Here is a 22,856-nt window from a genome sequence, read left to right on the forward strand (position 1 = left end):
TAGACAATAACAATTAAGCAGCATAAGTGATAGCATTCTGACATGTGTCCCCCTTTTCCCTTTTGTGAGAGCTTTATGTAATTTAATAATTCAACTAAACTCTTATTGGACCCCTTTACCTCCTGGCCAATAGGAATCAGGCAAGCCATTGGGCTATAGAATGCTCATTAGTCCCCTTGGGAGACTGTCCAATTTTCTTCTAGAGAGCTTAATTCTTATTGGTTCTTTTATTAAGTGTTTTTAAATTAATTAAACTAGATTTACTCTAGCATAGTTCTCATTGGTCCATGTCCAAGGCCATCCAATAGGATTTGAGTACACCTTGTGGGCATCAGGGCTAGGGAGCTGAGATGTGTCCCTCTTTCCCCTTGTGTACAAAAGGAACTTGTGTGTGTGTGTGTATGAGTTTCTCTCTCATCCCCTACTTCTTGGTCTCGCCCTCTTCTATGTAGGATTTGACAAAGACTTTTGGGACACACACAAAGCATCCAATTTACCCTAAAGTTGATGGTTGGACACAACCTTTGAATTTTGGAACCTTAGCATTTTGGAAGTCTTAATGGGTTGAACCTTAAGGTCTTTTGAGCCCATTGTTGCACATAGCTCTTTTGCAGATGGCCCCCCCTTTGGATCCCTATTTTCCCTCCTTTGGATCCCTATTATGGCCGGTCTGCTAACTTAACCAATATTCTATCTTTTTCTCCCCTAGCACATCCCCATATTAAATGATCAGTTTAACATGAGAAAATCATTCAGGATAATTAGATATTGATTATTATGACATTACCTCTCTCTTGAATTCATAGTCGTCCTCGACTATGGTGTAGAGAAGATAAAGCATATTCATGAGTCCTTTTTCTTAGCGGGTAGAGGATCCCTATGTTACCCTACGACATCATTCCAGAATGGATGACTAGTCCATTTGGTGCTTGAGAGCCTGAGGGTGCCTGCAAGCATGTCTACATATTAGTCCTATCAATATTCCATAGTAGAGTGACAAGCTCTACTTGGTGTTCGGGAGACATTGTCTCCGCAAACTTGATCTAAGCATGCATATTACGTCATTTTTGTGCACAATAAAGAAAAAGAGAGTCTTATAAGACAAAAAAATTGTTCATTTGAACATTTTTATATTTGCTTACTCTTGGGAAGCATTGTAAGCATTGACAAGGTTTAGGTTATCCTTTAATTGTATGCCTTGCATCCATCTAGAATCTTCAAATGGATAATTCTTAAACTTAATAAGATATTGCCAGATAGTCTTACCACCTCTTAGTACCTTGTATTCATGTCGGAGAATGGACTAAGGTTGCACCACCTCTTCTTGGTCCTGGATCTTCGGTGGATCTTCAATAGTTGGTTCTTAAGGTGGCTCTCCTTTGTAAGGCTTTAGTAGGCTCACATGGAAGCATTCTGTATGAGCCAATGGTTGGACAACTTGATTTGATAGGCCATCTCATTGATTGGCCTAAGAATCTGGAAGGGACCATAGTACCTTTTTGCTAACTTAGCATAGTACTTTTGGTGTCCCTTAGGATTCTTGCCCGTCGTGTGCCTTAATCGAGCCCTGTGAAATTTTAATAAGACCAATCATTTTCTTTAAAGGATTGGTCTCTTTTGTGCTGTTCAGCAGCAGCCTTTTGCCTTTGCTGTGAGATAGAGATAGCATCCTTAATCTTTTGAAATTATTCTTGTAGGTCTCGGCTATACTCATCTGCAGCGAAGATCTTCCCGTGTACCTTAAGTAGCAAGGTACTTTTTGATCTTCCCTCAATTACCTCAAAAGGTGCTTTTCAGGTGGAAGTATGTATAGTGTTACTGTAGGCATACTCCACTAAGGGTAAGTTCTTCTCCCACTGGGATCTTTGATCTACTTCCATTACATAGGCTTTTAGTAGATCGAGAGTTGTTAGGTCAGCTATTTCACTTTTGCCATCCGTTTGCAGGTGATAGGATTCTCAAAGAGAACCTTCCAGAAATTACTAGTCATTCTAGGATCTCTATCCGACACTGTGGACATTGGCAAGCCATGATACTTGAAAATTTGTGAAATGAAGAGGGTTGTCATTTGATGGGCTTTGATAGTCTTTTTGACAGGTATAAAATGAGCTTGTTTACTGAACCTATCTACTATCATCCATATTCCCTTATTCCCATGGATAGACTTAAGCAATCCAAAGATAAAATCCATGGATATGCTCTCCCATGGTGAATTAGGGATTGGCAAGGGTTGAAGCAATCCAGGTTGCTTCCCTCTATCAAATTTTGTTTTTTGGCCTACCACAAATTTAGAAACATACTCTTGTATGTTCGTTTTCATGGTAGGCCAATAGAAATATGTTTCAATTCCCTTTAGGGTAGACTGAATCCCTCTATGCCCCGCATGAGGAGGAGCATGATTTTCATACATTACTCTCTCACCTAGTGAGCTAGTAACGCATAGTCTATTTCCGTAGAGAAGATAACCATCTTGTAAAGTAAATGGTTCCTCTTTCTTCCCTAGTGCAAGGGCTGAAATCACATCTCTAAAATCGGGATCAATAGCATACTCATTTATCATAGAAGATAGATCATTGTGAGTTGCTATGGAAACTACATTCACTCACGTCCATCTTGAGAGTGCATCGGCTACTTGATTATTCTTGCCAGCAATGTGAGCAATATGAAAATGAAATTGCGAAAGGAAATTTTCCCACCTCATTTGTGTGTCGGAGAGCTTGGTCTGTGTCATGAAGTACTTAAGACTTTGGTGATCCCTTCGCATAATGAAAGGAGTCCCCAATAAATAGTGCTTCCATGAGTCTACGGCATGTAGAAATGCAAGGAGTTCCTTTTCATATATGCCTAGAGCTTGCTCAACAGGTTCGAGCCTTCGCCTTTCATAGCTTATGGGTTGCCCTTCTTGAAGAAAAACAACTCCAAGGAAATCACCACAAGCATGACATTGGACCTCAAATGGCTTTGAGAGATCTGGTAGTGTACGCATAGGTAAGATTTTCTTTCAGCTTTTCAAAAGCATTGTTCTCCCTTGCACATCACGTGTACCTAACGTTTTTCTTTGTTAGGTCATGTAATGGTCCTGCTATTAGTGAGAACTTTTATATGAAGCGTCTATAGTATGCGCACATACCTATAAAGCTTCTTAATTCATGAAGATTCCTTGGTTTAGGCCATCCTTTTATTACCTCTGACTTTGATGGATCCATTTGGATGCCATCTTGAGAGATAATGTGACCTAAATACTGAATCTCTTGTAAGAAATATTCACTTTTCTTCCAATTGACATAAAGTTTATTCTCTCTTAGAACTTGAAATATTACGTGGAGGTGTCGCTTGTGTTCGTCTAATGAATTAGAGTAGACGATGATATCAAAGAACAATCCAGTAAAAGTTCGGTGAGGCCTAAATAGATTCTCCATCAGTGGTTGAATGTGGTTAGTGCATTCGTGAAGCCAAAAGGCATGACAATGTATTCATAAAGACCAGATGTAGTGTGAAATGCGGTCTTTACAATGTCTTGATCAACTATCCTTATTTGATGATAGCCACTTTTTAGGTCAATCCTACTGAAGTTGTTGGAGGCTTGTAGCTTATCAAATAGGTCTTCTACCCATGGAACGGGAAACCTATTTTTGATAGTGATCCTATTTAGTGCTCTATAGTCGACACACATACGATATGTGCCGTCTTTCTTTTGCACTAGTAGCACAGGAGAACAAAATGGAGATGGTCTAGGCCTAACCATGCCCTTATCAACTAACTCATGCACTTGCCGCATATTCTCCTCTTGTTGAGCTTGAGAAACTCTATAAAGGGGTTTGTTAGGCGGTGAACTTCCTGGAAGAAGTTCAATTGCGTGGTCATCATTGCCTCGTTTATGAGGTAGCTCACAAGGGATGTTGTTAATAAAGACATCTTGAAACCCCTTGAGAAAATTGGATAACTCTAATTCCTTTTGATTGTGTATATTTTCTTTTGCTAAAACATTAGGTTCCTTTTGAGAATCTTTAACAAAAATCATGTACACGGAAATAGAGTTCTTTATTGACTTGTTGAAAGCTTGTGTATGTACAATGGGTATAGTGTTACCCATTTCCTTAGAATCTATATATATATCTTTTTCCCTGAACTTAAAGGATAATTTCAGGGAATTTAACATTGGTAGCCATGCGATCAAACCATGGTGCCCCTAGGATTACATCCTCATGCTTGAGAGGAGAGATAAATAAGTCCTCTTTGTCCACATAGCTTTGGACATGGAGCCTCCATTTCCCTATTAAGGGAGTGACTGAAGCTTCTTGACCCTTGAAATCACCCTCTACGGATAGGACATCTCCCATCTTGTAGGCTTGTTTGCCTAGCTTGGTGGCCAACTCTATAGATATAAAATTGTGAGTAGAACCGGGGTCAAATAGAATAAAAGCATCATGCTCTCCTACCTTCCCCCAAGCATGGCATAGAGGAGATCCTTTGTTGTGAGTTTTCTCCTCTTGGATTTCGACCAAGGTAGCTCTAGGAGGATCATGGTGGGTGTTCTTTTGGAAACAAGCGTGGTATGCATGCCCTTTTTCGCCGCACTTGAAACACCGGTTATCCTTGTGATAACGCTCAAGCTCTTCAGGAGAGAGTTTATTTTTGCCTTTATAAACTCCCTTATCTTTAGCTTTGTTGAAGTTTCCCTTAGGAGACTTTTGGACATTGTCCTTCCCCTTAGGCTCATTGGAACCCTTGTTTTCAAGGGGCTTAGAATTCCTCTTAGCCGCTGTGAGCGGGATGAAAACACACACAGCGCCTCTATAACGACCCGACACACACTCTTGGGAAGATACACACACACACTATGGGGCACCACTCGGCTTACACAACACACCTGGCCGAGACAGGGAACACACCTCTGGAGTGAGAGGAGAGAGACTATCCACTTGCCCACTCCACACAGACACACACACACACACACACACACACACACCCAAAAAACTCAGCTCAAAAGAGGAGAATTTCTGATGTTTAGATACAAATGAGCTTGGGCCAACACCAATGGGGCAAACAGCTCACACAATATGGGTAAAATAAGCCAGATACAATCACAAACTGGAGCAGAAACTTCGCTCATAGGAGAAACTTACACAGAAAAACAGCAGGAAAAGAGTGAGGAATTTGGCAAAATGGACAGCGCCATCGCGTCCGGAACGGCCCAAAACCCCAGTCTACAATGTCAAAGTGCTCAAATCCGACCTCGGATGAGCAGTTTACGGCCAAAACAGGCTCCAAAATGAGCAAAAACACAGCTGCGGCTGTTCCTCCTCTCTTCTCCACGTTTTTTTTCTGGTCTTCTCTCAGTTTTTTCAGTTCCCACACTTAGCTTTATTAGTTGGGCACCCTTGGCCTTTTAGATGACCTCAAACGGACCCCGAACATGCCAAAAACTGACCTCGCAGTGCATAGTTGTCACCTTTTTGCATCATTCGCACACCTGGCACTCAGCTTTTTTCCAATAATGCATCTCGCCACCACGTGAAGTGGCCCCAAAAAGTGGTCCTAATAATGACCTTTCTGCATAACTCTCACAAGAAAACACCCACGTTGTGTCCGTCCTCATCCGCGTGCAAATATTGACCTCGTTCGCCCTCCTGACGCCACTAGATGCCATCTGACGCACCTGCGGACCTCACGTCGTCGACCCGCGGATAGCTTCCTCGAGAAGTTTTACGCGCTACCAACTCCTCCTTATTGTAGAAAAACACAATGGTACTAGTAACGATGAAAATCGATGCACTATGTACATGGTGTCCTACCTGTACACATGTGGGCCCCACGTAACCACCTGGCTCTGGAAAATGGGCAATACTTTATTTGATGCACCATGCATGGATATGTACATATGCACAATCCCTTGCTCCAAAAAACTCCTGACATAATTTGCCCATCCCCTAGCCTGCTAGATCATTCATGATCAGCAGCAGCAAAGAGCGATATGAGACTCGCCGCATCACATGTCTCCTCATCCTTCACCAACATTGCTTGCTCCACAGACAGTTCATCTTGCTCCACCATCATCAATCTAGCATGATACAATTTAAGACGCAATCCATTTACCCTTGACTTATGTAGAACACCATCCAGGTTAGCCAGCTGATATGTGCCATTTGGAAAACACTCTACTATCTTGAAAGGGCCTTCCCACTTAATTTGAAACTTCTTTTGGAAGGTGTTGTCCAGCTTACTGTTGTAGCGCAAAACCAAGTCATGTTTCTTGATACCCTTACTTTTGACCTTTTCATTTAGCTTTGTCAAAGCCTTATCCTGCCTCTGCCCATAATGCTCCAAAGCGCTCATCCTATCCAACTGGACCTCTTGTAACTGCAAGAGCCTCTCTTTGAATGCATCACTAGGCGGCCCAAGCAACTTCTCTAACATCTTGACCGCAGGCAACTCTACCTCCACAGGCAATAGTGCTTCCTTTCCATACACCAAATGAAATGGAGTAAACCCTGTACCTGTCTTCACCGAAGTACGGTAAGCCCATAATGCACTAGGCAATTCCAAATCCCAATTCTTTCCTTGGTGCTCTGTCACTTTCGAAAGAATCTGTACCAACTCACCATTGAATCTTTCATTCAAGCCATTACACTGCGGGTAATAAGGAGTGGTATGCTGGTGCCTAATCTTCATCTTTGCACATAAAAAATCTAGCAGTTTAGCTCTAAAGCCAGGCCCCTTCTCTGAAAGTAACTCCAGTGGCACCCCAAACTTGCAACATATTTCATCATACACAAATTTTGCCACATCCTTTGCAGTGATCTGTTTTACTGCTATAGCCTCTGCCCATCGAGAAAGATAGTCCAATGCCGTCAAAATATAGCTTTTGCCCCTGCTTGTGATAGGTAACAGGCCTATTGCATCAATCCCCCACTTTTCAAACACATCAAACGCCATAATGGTTTTTCGTAGCTTTGGCTTCAACACTCTCTTCCCAAATGCTTGACATCTATTGCAAGACCTACACCAATGGTGAACATCCTTGTGCAAACTAGGCCATACATACCCCTCTTGCAAAATCTTATGCAAGGTGATCTTTAGAGCAAAATGGCCACCACATGCGCCTTCGTGATTCTCTTCCAACACTCTGTAAAGCTCCTCCCGCCAAGGTACACGTCTCAACACGAGATCAGCCCCTTTCATGTATAAGACATCACCAATCAATTTGTACCTATATGCTCTACGCACAAAGCCATACTTCTTAGACTTCTGAATCTCCTTTGGAATGATTCCTGTTAGCAAAAACTCCTCTTCTTGAGCCAAACTTTCCCGGCCATGATAAAGAGGTAAAGTGGTCCTCAACACAAATAGCTCCCCAATCATGCCTTGAGCTGCTTCATGTGCCTCTCCATTTAGAGCACGTTCAATGTGTCTGATACTCCATGCTTTGAACTTTTTTAACAGGCCTTTAATTCTGAAGCACATTTCCTTCAATGAGGTGTTCTTGCTCTTCCACACACCCAACACTTGCTTCACCACTAACAAGGCATCACCTTTTATGCTCAGCCTTCGAACCCCATGCTTCAAACAAATGTGTAATCCGGCTTCCAATGTAGCATATTCAGCCTCATTGTTACTATGAGCATCCAATTTGAACCCTCTCTTGCATACTAGCTTCCCCTCTGGATCATAAAGTGCTATACCCCCTGAAGCTGCATCATGGCTCTTTCTGTATGAACCATCAAAGAACAACACATGTGCATTGCTGATCTGTGGCACTTCTTCAACTACCTTTCTCACCACCTCTTCCTTAACAATAAGGGGATTCTCCTTGTAGGTCAACAAATCAGCTAGGGTAGCCCTTGTACTATCTTCCACTAGAAAAGAGAACTCAAACTCTTGCAGCTCAATTACCCATTTCTTCACCACATTTGACATGTTAATACCATTAATTAACTGTGGCAAAAAGGCATAACTCGTCAAGAAAACAAAAGGCCGTGGTAGCAAGTAATGACGAAATCGTCGACAAGCAAATATTACACTAGCCATCACTAGCTCTACTTCCGATAACTTTCTCTCCGCTACCAACTTCACTCGGCTTGCACAATACACTGGCCTCATATAATGGCTGCCCTTCCCCTTTTGCAATAGCATGGCTCCAATGGCATCATCCCCTACTGATGGATTTACATAAAAAACTTTCTCCCAATCAGGAGCCTGCATGGCTGACAACCCCCCTAACACCTCTTTCACCTCTTGAAACACTTCTTCACACTTGTCATCCCATTGCAATGGATCATGCTTTGCCACTTGCTGTAATGGATAAAGAAGCTGCGAAGACAATGGAATAAACCGTGCCATGTATTTCACTTTGTGTATAAAGGTTGCCAATTGCTTCGTACTCATAGGTGATGGAAGAAGAATAATAGACTTAACCTTATCTGGATCAGCCTCAATGCCATTTTCTGACACCATATGGCCCAATAACTTCACCCTTGGCTGTGCTAGATGACATTTCTTTGGATTTAGTTGTCCTCCACATTCATCATATCGAGCCAATACCATCTGCAACTTCTCATGATGCTCAGCCCTACTGCTATAGACACAGAAGTCGTCCATAAAAGCCTTAACACAACTACCAATGAATGGTTCCAACACCCAATTTGCTCTTTCTTGATAGAAAGATGGTCCATTTGACAACCCAAATGGCAATACTGTGTAGCAATAGCAGCCCCATGGCGTAATAAAAGTTGTCTTTGTGCGGTCTTTAAGAGCAATCTTCAATTGAAAATAGCCTGAAAAACCATCACACACACTGTACCTCTCATAACCTGCCACTGAATCCAAGATCTGATCGATGAATGGAAGAGGATATGGGTTCTTCTTAGTGGCTGCGTTTAAGGGTTTAAAATCCACACAAATTCTCCACTTCCCATCCTTCTTTGGACTGACTACAACTGGACTCACCCATTCTGTGGTCTCCACTGGAACTATGAACCCTGCCTTCAATAACTTGTCCACCTCTACCCGCAAGGCTTCCATTTGCTCTTGACCCATCCTTCTTAGCCTTTGCCGCACTGGCTTAGCACCTTCTTTCAGCTCTATATGCATCTCTTCACCCTTGAACCCTCTGATCTCTTCATATGAAGTAATGAACAAATCAGGAAAACTAGCCAGCATATGCAAATATATATCCTTCTCCATAGCTGAGAGGTCTCCACTGATCATTTGTGTCATCAATTCCTGCTTCTTTGACAACTCAACCTTGGTTTGCATCAGCCCTTCAATCACTTCATAAGGCCCTTCACTTTCATCTTCAACTTCCTTCGCAAATGCGACTAAACCAATCTCCTGGATTTCTTTGTCCATCAAAAGAAATGCAACATCAGCATCCTCATCACTGCTGGTAGTGCTATCACTATCCTCATCTGTCACCGTGGAAGAGTCTTCATCACTAGACTCATCCTCATCTTCATAAAGCTCCTCTAATCGTTTCCTTGTGTCCATATTATAAAGCTTCTTGGTACCTGTCTTTCCATAGAGGCTAATCGTACCATGTCGCCAATCTTGAACAGCTCCCACTGCACGTAACCATGGTCTGCCCAGTATAATAGGATATGCTCCCAACCCTGCTGGCATCACATGAAAATCAACCACTGCCTTTGCATCATATGCCTCCACTTCTAAGCTCTTTACAACACCCAAGCATTTTACTTTTTGATGGTTTGCCAATCTGATCCGAAAACCTGACACCCCAGCCACTGTGAGACCCATCTTCTCAACGCATGAGTGTGTTATGACGCATATTTGGGCTCCGCCATCCACATAACCTTGTCCCAAATTTTTCCTTTTATGCCACACATCTACTATTGGACAAATGTCTGGTAGCTCGTCCATTGCCAACACCTTCACTGAACCTCTCTCTGGCTCTTTCTCCATTGGGTTAACCATCCTCTTCCACTGTCGCTTTAGCTTAGGCACCATCTCTATAAGCTGCCCAAAAGTAACATCTGCCTTCCTGCTCGTCAGATCCTCCTTCAAGTCATAGCTTAATTGCCCATCTCCTAGTGGAAAATCTGAAACATGAAACTTTCGACGAGCTCTCCTTTTCCTCTTGGCCTTGACATCCTCGCCTTCATGGCTCTTTCCTTTCTTCTTACTAGGACCTGAGGCACTTCTTCCTTCCTTATCCTCTGTGGTCCTCTTCCCAATAGGCATCACTAATGTATCCTCTAGCTTTGATGCCTTCTCCAAGGTGACTACACTTAGCACTTTTGTCTTCCCTTTTTCCTCCTGGGTCAGTCCACTGGTTCCTTCGTCTCCCTTAATTTCGATGCCATAATCATTTGACCTAGTTAGCACCTGTCTTGGCAATGGATACATGTCTCCCCCCATCCTTGGTGGCTTATCACATTGCGGGCTGATGTGACCCAACTCTCCACAATTATAACATGTGGGCGTCTGCCTCCAAAACCTACTATTACTTTGTCCAGCACCATTCCTAGGTCTTTCTTCACCTCCTGGCTGATTTGCAAACCGCCCTCGACCTCGATTATTTCCCACTTGACCTAGCATGTTTAGGCTGAGATTCTTCATCAGATCAACCACTTGCCTCATGTCTTGCCTTAGGCCATCATCTTGCACTGCTGTAGTGACCACTGCTGGCATAACCTGAGTAGTAACAGGAACCACTGGTTCATGATGAACCCCTGACATGCGCCCTTGTAAAGACTCTATAGGCTGAAATTCAGACCTCATTGGCAAAGACTCCACCCCTAACTGGCTCATTTTCCTCAGCTTCCACTCTTTGTTCCTTGCTACCTCTAGTGCATCTTCATATGTCCTAGGCTTCTTTAGCTCTACTCTCCAACGTATATTCTCCCAAAGACCAGCCAAGAACCTGTCCTTCTTCATCATGTCAGGCGGGGGTACCTGTGGTGCTAAAGCCTTGCACATTCGCTCCCATGCCAATGAAAACTTACGTATGTATGCATCTACTGGCTCACCTTCCTTTTGCACCAAAGCCTGTACTTCTTGCCACACTTTGTCAGGGTCTTCTATCTTCACAAACTCCACTTCCAATCCATGTCGTAGATTGTCCCAACTCAACCTTACAGGTGGATCAGCCACATGCAACTCCTCTTCAAATGCTTTGGACCAAACTCGTGCATCACTCTTCAAACAAATTTGGAGAAGGCGTAACATTTGCGTAGGGTCATGAATCTGGTTGCTAATGCAGGCAACCTCCATCTTTTCCAAAAATTCTTCCACATCTTCATCACTTCTTCCATGAAACTCGGGATAAGAGAAAGCCATGGCTACCCAAATTATGATGCTTTGAGAACCCCTTCGAACACACGTGCAAGAACCCAAAACTTTTCACTTCCCAATCCCCAGAAACTTCAATGGAGCTCAACTTTAGATAAGGACAAACACATGCACATCAAATGAGTTTTCATAGTTGATCATCGGAATGACAACAGGCAAAGGACATTCCAGGATCTCTCTCAATCTTCTTGGCCCAAACATAAAGACTATGCGCTGCTGGAAAAAGATCTTCCTGGACACATGAACATTAATCTGAATCCTTTGAGTTAAATGAAAAGGAGTGAAATGAGGGCCATTTTGATCATCCATTAAAGCCAACCATGAAGCTCCCAAGAAGGCACACCTGACTCAACCTCTGATTTTGCCAAAATTTCAGCAGCATAACAGCATAAATGGCTCAAAATACCAAAAAACCAGCCATCATAACTTGGGAAAATTTCGACAGAGTTTCCCCAGAAGTAGAGCAGTAGGAACCCAAAATATAGACTGTCTATGTATGCATAAACTGTCAACAATAGAACCCGAGCATCAAGTAGGACTCACTAGTACATAGCCTATGGCGAGGTCACAAAAAGGGTGCTCCAGCTACCTGTATCACCGAAAGGATCTCTACATTTGAGAATCCCCCAGCTCAATAAAAACCTCACGCTATCGACCCTCACACGAAGGCTAATGCAAATCGCGTATAGTCAAGTCTCAGAAATGACTATCTTCCAAACCAAGTCTCAGAAATGGCTGGGACTGCCAAATAAAACCATATATGGCTCCACAAAGGCGTACAATGGCAGTTTCCACAAGTAACGTACAATCCAACAGACAATGCGCTCAAATAGGCGCCAAGTGATGCATTCCCACAACAACTGCAAGTGACATCACTGTACTCCAGCTACCTGTACCTGTGTGAATCACCTGTACCTGTCCCTGTCCCTGTTCCTGTAACCTGTAACCTGTAACCTGTAATCTGCAACCTGCAACCTGTAATCCCGAAGCTCGAAGCTCGAAGCAGAAGGTACTCGAAGAAGATCCTCCGTGGGGGCGCCAAAAGAATGTGAGCGGGATGAAAACACACACAGCGCCTCTATAACGACCCGACACACACTCTTGGGAAGATACACACACACACTATGGGGCACCACTCGGCTTACACAACACACCTGGCCGAGACAGGGAACACACCTCTGGAGTGAGAGGAGAGAGACTATCCACTTGCCCACTCCACACAGACACACACACACACACACACACACCCAAAAAACTCAGCTCAAAAGAGGAGAATTTCTGATGTTTAGATACAAATGAGCTTGGGCCAACACCAATGGGGCAAACAGCTCACACAATATGGGTAAAATAAGCCAGATACAATCACAAACTGGAGCAGAAACTTCGCTCATAGGAGAAACTTACACAGAAAAACAGCAGGAAAAGAGTGAGGAATTTGGCAAAATGGACAGCGCCATCGCGTCCGGAACGGCCCAAAACCCCAGTCTACAATGTCAAAGTGCTCAAATCCGACCTCGGATGAGCAGTTTACGGCCAAAACAGGCTCCAAAATGAGCAAAAACACAGCTGCGGCTGTTCCTCCTCTCTTCTCCACGTTTTTTTTCTGGTCTTCTCTCAGTTTTTTCAGTTCCCACACTTAGCTTTATTAGTTGGGCACCCTTGGCCTTTTAGATGACCTCAAACGGACCCCGAACATGCCAAAAACTGACCTCGCAGTGCATAGTTGTCACCTTTTTGCATCATTCGCACACCTGGCACTCAGCTTTTTTCCAATAATGCATCTCGCCACCACGTGAAGTGGCCCCAAAAAGTGGTCCTAATAATGACCTTTCTGCATAACTCTCACAAGAAAACACCCACGTTGTGTCCGTCCTCATCCGCGTGCAAATATTGACCTCGTTCGCCCTCCTGACGCCACTAGATGCCATCTGACGCACCTGCGGACCTCACGTCGTCGACCCGCGGATAGCTTCCTCGAGAAGTTTTACGCGCTACCAACTCCTCCTTATTGTAGAAAAACACAATGGTACTAGTAACGATGAAAATCGATGCACTATGTACATGGTGTCCTACCTGTACACATGTGGGCCCCACGTAACCACCTGGCTCTGGAAAATGGGCAATACTTTATTTGATGCACCATGCATGGATATGTACATATGCACAATCCCTTGCTCCAAAAAACTCCTGACACCGCTATTTGGAAATTGATTCGAGAGGCCACCATAGTATGATGTATTACCGCCAATATGATCCGTGGCCTTTGGGAGTTGACATACTCCTCCATCTCTTCGGTTAAGCCCGCACAAAATTGTTGATTCTGCTCTCCAAAATCCAACTATTTGAAAACAGTGGCTTTGATTTGTAGGTCCCAAAACTTTCCTACATATTTGTGGATGGATTCATAGGGAGAGAGCTTCAAGCTTCACCATTCGGTGAGTACTTTGTCTTTGGCATCAGTGGCCAAAAACTGTTTCATAATGGAAGCTCTTAAATCTTTCCATGTTCGTGGAGCTTCACCGTTGGCCCATAGGCTAAACCACCATTGTCTGGTAGACTTTTGAAAGTTCATAGCTACATGGCGTAGCTTAGAGGACTCCGTGAAGCCCTCATCTCCGAATGCCGCATCAAACTATTGGATATAGGCCACGACTTTGTCCGTAGCACCAAAAGTTCCATCATAGGTAAGAAAAGAGATGCTCTTCCCTCCCTCTTTGAACTTCTTGAGCTTGGACGACCTCTTCCATGCGGCATAGAATTTACTTTGTCCTCTTCTTTTTGATGGTCACAGGTTGCACCATCACTTTCTTCAGAATATGAAGAATTCGAGGCAGATGGAGAAGCGGGTGACCTCTATCTCGCCTTTTTCTTTCCTTAATCTTATTTGTCTTCACCATCACTTTCATAAGAGGAAGAGGATGAAGAAGATGGAGAAGAGGGTGTTCTCTTTCTTGCCTTTTTCTTTGCTTGCTTTTTGTTATCCCTCTTTGAAGTATGGTGTGGAGAAGTATGCGATGGTCTTCTCCGTTTTGGAGGTGATGGAGAGTGTTTAGCCCGCCGTCTTCGTGGAGCCATCTCTGCCAAGGTGGCGGGAGAATCACTTCTTTCTCGTTCCTTTGGTGGAGGCTCTTGAATTCTCCTTTGAGAAGGAGATGTGTCATAAAGGAGAAAATTTCTGAGCCCTTCATAGGGATCCTCTTCTTCTTCCCGAATCGGAGAGAGACCTCTTTTGGAAGTCTCACAAGGAGGCTTCCTAGGTGTTCTCTCGTCATGGTGGGGAGCTTGAAGAATCCCATGGGCATGAAGCTGCCGTTGCACTTCACTTTGGAGGGATGGATTGCCCATGGCTTGTTGAAGCCTAGAAACAAGATAGTTAACAAGCATTCGGGTATCATTAGTAGCTTACTCATTAGCAAAATCAAAGTTATCAACATTAATTTCACTCTCTTTACTATTGTTAACCATTCTAACAACTTTTAGGTGTAAACGTTTTAGGTGTGCTTTGGCACTTCAAGCCCTAGTTGCTACTCGTCTTTACCCCTTTAGAAAAAGCACTCAAGCTATTGTACCCATGGCTCCAATACCATTAATTGCAAGGAATAGAAGAGAGGATCGTTCAACACCAAAACAACACTGGCTCCTGTCAAGCTTCTAATACCTCAATAGTGGTTAAGTCGTAGGCAAGCCCCATAGGACTCCATTATTAAGACCATAGCTCTCAACGGTGATGCCCTATTAACTATACAAAGGCAGGTGCACTACAAGGCTGAAAAATCCCTATTCTACTTACTCACATGCAATTGATAGTACCAACCATTTATAGCTAGCTTGAGGAACTCACTTCTTGAGCAAGAAAAGAGAAACCTTGTGCTCTGATACCAATGTAACTTTTAATGGCCTAATAACTTGTGTGTAGCAGAAAATAGCATGAACATTGTGAGAATTTTGTTAGAACAGATTCCGAATAAAATTAACAAGAGTTCTTGGCTGGAGAGAGCAACAAAAAGCATAACACCTAGTTAGATGGCATGAACAATACTTCAAAAGAGAGAGAAATTAAGCAATTGACAACATCTGAGGACCGGATTTTCATGGAGTCGTTCCCCCCTCCAAAAGGCTTTGTATTATGGTTTCGCCCATCAAGAGAGACATTTTACAATACAATTTCTTGTGTTCCTTCAATACTAGCTAGTGAAATGAGGATGGAAACTTCATGCACTACACAAAACACTTATCAAACACAACATCAATTCCCTCACGGTCTCAGACCCAAGACCTCACACACCTTCGAAGATGGTGAGAGCTAGCGGGGTATGAGAGTAGATTGATAGGAAGAAGGAGTATTCTTATGAGAAATATGTACGATTTTTCACATAATCACTCATATTAGCATAGCTTAGCCTAATAACTAGCATGGTAGAGGAGATGAACACGCATTGAATCTTGGATCTTGGTTGGATTTGCATCACAAAGCCAAGAGTTGTTGGTGTAGGCCTTCCTTCCCACAAGCTTGGAGTAGGTGATAAGCTTTCCATTAAAGCTTGAGAAGGAGAGAGAGTCTTCTTTACTTCACACATGACATAGTGTGAGTGTGTGTGTCAATAATTCCTTGCAAAAATCAGCCCCCTCTCTCTCCTGGTCGACCCCCCTTGCTAATTACTCATGCTAGCATCCTATTGGACCTCCCCAGGATTAGACAATAGCAATTAAGCAGCATAAGTGATAGCATTCTGACATGTGTCCCCCTTTTTCCTTTTGTAAGAGCTTTATGTTATTTAATAATTCAACCAAACTCTCATTGGACCCCTTTGCCTCCTGGCCAATAGGAATCAGGCAAGCCATTTGGCTACTGAATGCTCATTGGTCCCCTTGGGAGACTGTCCAATAGTCTTCTAGAGAGCTTAATTCTTATTGTTTCATTTATTAAGTGTTTTTAAATTAATTAAATTAGATTTACTCTAGCCTAATTCTCATTGGTCCACCACCAAGGCCATCCAATAGGATTTGAGTACACCTTGTGGGCATGGGCTAGGGAGCTGACATGTGTCCCTCCTTCCCCTTGTGTACAAAGGGAGCTTGTGTGTGTGTGTATGAGTTTCCTCTCATCCCCTACTTCTTGGGCTTTCCCCCTCCTGTGTAGGATTTGACAAAGAATTTTGGGACACACACAAAGCATCCAATTTCCCCTAAAGTTGACCTTTGGACACAACCTTTCAATTTTGGAACCTTAGCATTGTAAGTCTTAATGGGCTGAACCTTAAGGTCTTTTGAGCCCATTGTTGCACATAGCTCTTTTGCAGATGGCCCCTCCTTTGGATCCCTATTTTCCCTTCTTTGGATCCCTACTGTGGCTAGAAAACTAACTTAACCAATATTCTAGCTTTTTCTCCCCTGGCACTTTCCCATATCAAATGATCAGTTTATCATGAGAAAATCATTTAGGAGAATTAGATATTGATTGTTATGACAATCTACCTCTACCAATGGAAGTTTTAAAGTATTTCCCAAAGTGATACTTCAGAGTAGAACTAAGACTCTACGTAATCCGACCATTATTGAGTACCTTGTTAAATGGTCAATGTATCCTCAAGAAGATGCCACTTGGAACCGTGATGATGTAATGAGACTCAATTATCCAAATTTCATGCTGAGGACACCTCGATGTTTTCAAGTGTGGGAGGATGTAAGATCCCCAATTTTTGGGTCTCTTTTAAGAATAAGAAAAATAGCTTCCAATATCTATTTTTCCAAATTTTGGTTTAAGCTGCTTGATTGACAAAATTGGAAGGTTCTAAAGTACAAAGCAAGGCCGTTTCCATGTTCTAGTAGATTAGAAGGATGTTTGGTTCAGTTTTGAAAAAATCCGTTATTTTTAGCTTTTTCATGCTTTTTATGCATTTAGGTGCTTTTTTTGCAGAAAGCAAGGCTAGATCCTTAATCTACATGTTCCGACAAAGCTATGGTTCAATTTTGTAAAAATCAAATTTTTGACTGCTTTACATGCTATTTTTAGCTTTTTATGACTTTTAGTGAAAAGCGAGTCCGCTTTCTTATTCCAGTGGACAAGGGGAATTGTGGTTGAAATTTAGTAAATTTTACTATTTCTTCTTTTTACACTATTTTTAGATATTCGTTCTTTTCGGCGTTTTTGAAAAGCAATTTTCTTTTTAGGGAGTTCTACCAAACATCGAGAGAACTTATTCGAACAGGCTCAAAACCGAGCAAAGCTATTAAGTGAGTTTCTCAGGTATATGTATACTTCTTTTCTAGAGAGAGATCAGAGAGAAAGAGAGAGAGAGAGAGAGAGAGAGAGAGAGAGAGAGAGAGAGAGAGAGAGAGAGAGAGAGAGAGAGAGAGAAGAGAGAGTTATGGAGAAGGGATGTCGATACATAGTAGAGAATTACATGCAAAGAAGGAGATAAATAGGATGCTTTGTGCAAAACACAAGAAACAATAAATAGTGTCAGCACCAATGCTCCCCAAAATCATGGTTATACAAATCTAGTCATCATTGTACATGTCCCCATTCCTAGTAAAAATAGATAATCTAGTAGATGTCAAGAAGACCATAGTTTGTTTGTGGCTTGAACATCAGTCTCTTTTGAGCTTGTGTCTACTCAAGAGAAGGTGGTAAGAAAATCTCGCTAGCTTGATGAGGGAAAGGGTTGCATCGTATTGACAACACATTGTTTTGGAGATGATAGGGACTTGCCAAACCAAGAGCTTCCATGTCCATCCACCAAGAAGAGTGCTAATAAGTGAGAGAAGATGCTTAGATCTCTCTCTCTCTATATATCTCTCTCTCTCTCTCCTCTTATGAAAGAAAAATAGAAACACTATCACTATCAATAGGACAATTAGAAATTTGTTTTCAACAAATACAAAATGTCGAGCCGAGAGAATCTCCAAGAAAAACAATTTGCACTTTGAGGGACCAAAGATAACAAGACCTACTCCGATCTTTCCTTTATATTTCTCTCTTTCTCTTCACCTTGCATATTCTCCCACTTAAATCTTATCCCTCATGAATGGGGAGCTTATCTCTTGAATATTGATGACACTACAGCCTGGCAGTAGTACTTCAATGAAGGCGGCTACTCCCTCTTTAGTCTCCTCCTCTTCCGTTATCCAGTTAGAGAAGTCCTTCAGCCATTCGTCCATGATTGATGATGTGCATTGCTTCCAGCAATGTAAACTAAATGTCTTGAGTTTGATGCTCAGTGGGTGCACCAAATGACGAGCACAAAGCACAACATGAACCCCGATGGCCTCGAAAACGCCGGGAGCCGATGCACATTGCAAGCCAGCCACGGTGAAGTGAACAGGGGGGGCACCACCTAGCTTTGAGCGGCTAGGACGTAGACAACAGTGATTTGAAATACATTAGGAAAAGTTTGGACTAAAAAATGGGCCTTGTAAGAATTGTTGATGTGGCATAGCTTTCAAAAAGTGGGGATCGGTATTTTTTTTGCAAATAAGATCCAAACTTGTCGGAGGTTGGATATTTAGAATCTACTCTTCAAATGCTATCTATTGATATATAGCATGCATGTATCGGACATTGCCTTCATGTAGCTCGAGAAAAAGGTGATTTTTGATTACCGTAACGGTAACAAAACCTGGCTGATTGAAAAAAAATGGCATAACTTTCATAGAAGTCATCCAAACTTTTCAGACCTTGGCTCTTTAGAATCCATTTTTCAAGAACTTTCCAATGATAGGTCATATCATGGGGTTCTAAGCAATATTTAAAGTGGTGTACCGGGTTGCTTTCTTTTGTACAACTTTGATGATGTGGCACTCTTAAAAGGCCCAAAAATGAGTTCAAAATTTTTCTAATGTCCAGGACTCTCCACACAGAGAGAGAGAGCCTATTAGGAAATTTTGGAGGTCATTTGGAGGGCCTTATTGAAGAGAGAGAAAAGAAGGCGCAGCCAATGAGAAGCAACCTTACGTAATGTAGAAATACATGGAAAGCAACACAAAAATGAAAGAAAAGATTTTAAAATATTGAGTTTTGTCCCATTTTCGTAAGGTAACTTCCTGCTTTCACAAAGTAGGGCCCACTGCTAGTAGCCGTCAAGTTCATGACACCTACTGATTGATAGTTATCTCTCTCTCTTCATTAAAAGATATCCACTACCTTTATGAAAGGATTTCAAACCTCATTCTCCCTCCATTTTACCTATGGCTTTGTCTTCTACCCGCCCAAGACGTTCTAGAGGTTACCCTACATTGTCCCCAACCAGCATCACCATTAGTGTTCCAAGAAGACCATGTAGTAGCATAAGCACTATCTTAATCTCAAACTCTCTCACTACAGATAATAGGTGGCAAGAGCAGAGGATAAGCAGAGGTTCTTGGGTTCTTCTGCAGCCAAGAAGGAGAAAAAGCTCGAAAGCAACAAACATATTTCGTTTTGCATGGAAAGCAAGAGTTCTGGATTTCAAAGTGGAGGTCGGTAAGAAGACTATGAAAGAAGTCTTTGTTCAACATGTTTTCACTCACTCCGATGTGATTGCTAATGGCCGTGATGTCTCCATGGTACAAAATCCACGGTGAAACTATAAGTTAATTATTTAGCACTCCTCTATAAATGTTATCTTAATTTCAAAAGAGAATCTTTTTTTTTCTTCTTTTATCACAGGTATATAATTAGGTTATACAGATGTTTGTATTTATTCTATTCTATTACGTTTATTCTTCTTCATATGAGGAATGGGAGCCACTACAGTGCATTGTAGGTCTCATCTCTGTCACCCAAGCTCATATTGGAGTATTGCAATATGCTCGCAGAACTAGCAAAAGCCTGGCATACGAGGGTATTTTCTTCTATGACTATTTCTACCAACTCAATCAAAGAAATCAGAGAGGAGTGTTGGTGGAGGTTCCACTACCAACCAACTGGAACTCTGTGGATTGGACCGTTCTTGACACAACAATGAGTGAGGCATTGAGGAGCAGGCTCCATAGGGATGTTCAGAGGTATCTCTGAAACTCTGTACCTACTAAATCAGTGAAACTTGCAAATTTTTGTCCTATTGGTCTCTTTGTTGAGTTATTTCATACGAGTCTTACCAAACGGCAAGCGAACATTCTCGAGCAAAGAAAAAACCGAGCTACTTTCTCACAAACATTGAGCTTTGTTATAAGGAGCATCTCATGTGGCATTCTATCAATATTGCAGTCACAAAATATTTTATTTGATTTTTTGAGTTTTTTTTAAAATTTTGGAGGTTTGATGCCGCTACCATGCCGACTCTCTCTCTCTCTCTCTCTCTCTCTCTCTCTCTCATGTCTATAGGTGATTTGAGAAACCTCTCTCTCTCTACCAAAAAATGGAGGTTTGATGCTGCTACCATGCCAACCAATGTTCATGAAAAGTGTGCCTCAGCTTAGTCTTGAGCTGATTTTTTCACTATTTTCTCTCACAAATGTTCTGGGTGAGCACTGGATGTTGAAAAATCAAAATAGATGGAGAGGGAGAAAATCTGCTTGGAGAATTCATGAAAATAGAGTTAAATTATGAAAAATGTCAATTAGTGGAAAAACTTTCCTAGGTTTGATCTACCGTAAGGGAAATTTGCATGATTTTCCCTGGGAACATTGATACCAACTCTCTAGATCAATCAAGTGGATGGATCTACTTCCATACCAGAATATAAAACCTTATACCATTAGCGACGTCTCCAAAAGAAGTTAGAACTACCATGGACTCTCACCATGACCCCAAACCACCTATCCTACCATGAAGCTCTTGGCTTTCTATTGTATAAAGTCGGAACAAAGTAAAAAATTCCTCATTATTTGCATGATCCCAGACATGGGTTCTTTATCATCACTCCACAGCTCTGACTTGTCTTCATTCCCATGAAGATATTTCCAGGTGCCCTTCTCCCGCTTCTTCAAAATATGTTAATTTGAGTAGGCATAACAATGACACTGCATTTCTCAGGTACCATAGCTTTACACAGACACAAGACACCCAGACGATAATCACCCAGGCGATAGTTCTTGCCGTCAATATCATTCACGGACCTTCAAATCCAAGGATCTTGCCTTAAAATCCACATCAATATCAAATTTCTCCTTAGAGGCCCCTTGAAGAGAGATATCTAGATTTACTTTTCGACATCCTGATCCCATCTTAAACTAACAAGCTTTATAATGAGTTGACAATCTTTGACTTTTTGAGGTATAAAGTAATGTAGCCTTCCCTTGATATTGCGCAGACAAGGCTGCTACCATTTCTAATGTCTATATCTCAAAGGATATAAGACTCTGCATATGAGGCCGCGATGATGTTGCGTAGCTTGCTCAAGTACAACTTTGAGCTCTTCTACGTTCTCTGAAATATTGGCAGCCATCGCAAGCTCCACAACTCTCTCTCTCTCTCTCTCTCTCTCTCTCTCTCTCTCTCTCTCTCTCTCTCTCTCTCTCTCTCTCTCCAAAAAAATAAACTATTAAAAACAATCCGCGCCTGTTTTTAGTAGTTTCTCTCTCTCTCTCTCTCTCTCTCTCACACACACACACACACTTCTGTCTAGACTCTGCAGGTGACTCGATGAGTTGAGAAGCGTCTCTCTCTCTCTCTCTCTCTCTCTCTCTCTCTCTCTCTCTCTCTCTCTCTCTCTCTCTCTCTCTTTGAACTTGTAATAAGTGGCCGGATTTTATTCACCAAAAAGCAAGTACAACATTGTAAGAGTAGGGGAAAAACTACAACCGCAGATGGGGAGCAAAGCTAGTTGATGACACCCTGTTGCAGCTTGGTTGGTAGGGGGTCAATATCACGACAGCTGGGGGGATTAATGTACTCATCATGGAGGGCGGGAATCGGCATAAGTAGGCGTTATAATATAATGATGGGCCGCCTGGGCGGTATAGGACGGCGTCGTTAATCGCAAGGGCTATTCATTCAAGGAACCGTGGCACAATTCGTGGAGGTGCTGATTGCATAGCCGAGATTGACGCCGCATAGGCCAGGAAGGGCGGACACACTGGAGCTCTTGAGCGTAGAGCCCAAAGATGCAGACAACTGCGTGATGTAGCGCTCACGATGACGCAATCCGCCCTCACCGCCCTCACCCCTTGGTGAGGGAGTACAGTGACTTCACCCCCTTGCAATGTCCCGCGAGAGATTGCCGCCTCCCCCTTCTCGGCAAGACTACCCACCAACACCATCACCACCACTAGTGCCGCCACCACCCTGGAGATGCTGCTTCTGTTGCCTTACTTTGCCCTCACGGACACACAAGCACTATCTGGCTGGCACCACTGCCAACCTCACTTTCTCTATGACTTACTTGCTTTCCTCTCTCTCTCTCTCTCTCTCTCTCTCTCTCAAACTTTAAAAAAAAGCTGCTGAAACCATTCCGCGTCGGCGCGGAATGGTTTCAACAGCTTTTTTTTAAAAGTTTTTGAGAGAGAGAGAGAGAGAGAGAGAGAGAGAGAGAGCATTGTATTTAAAGCCAGAGGTACTATGCCGCACGAGATTGCCACCTCCCCCTTCTCGGCCAGACTGCCCGCCAACACCATCTCCACCCGCCACC

The 22,856-nt window shown here is 42.6% G+C and overlaps 1 protein-coding gene across 1 annotated transcript in view; it reads left to right on the forward strand.

The window, feature by feature from the left end:
* Positions 1-20,302, forward strand: part of LOC147424835 (uncharacterized) — a 47,027-nt gene extending 26,725 nt beyond the window's left edge. The window contains exons 3-4 of the mRNA XM_086499996.1: positions 19,684-19,868; positions 19,996-20,302. Coding sequence (XP_086356122.1) covers positions 19,684-19,868; positions 19,996-20,302 — 492 coding nt within the window. The remainder of the gene's footprint in view (positions 1-19,683; positions 19,869-19,995) is intronic.
* Positions 20,303-22,856: the final 2,554 nt, after the last annotated feature.

This window comes from Adiantum capillus-veneris, chromosome 25 (assembly GCF_014529385.1).
Source record: "Adiantum capillus-veneris isolate H3 chromosome 25, ASM1452938v2, whole genome shotgun sequence".
NCBI classification, from domain to species: domain Eukaryota; kingdom Viridiplantae; phylum Streptophyta; class Polypodiopsida; order Polypodiales; family Pteridaceae; genus Adiantum; species Adiantum capillus-veneris.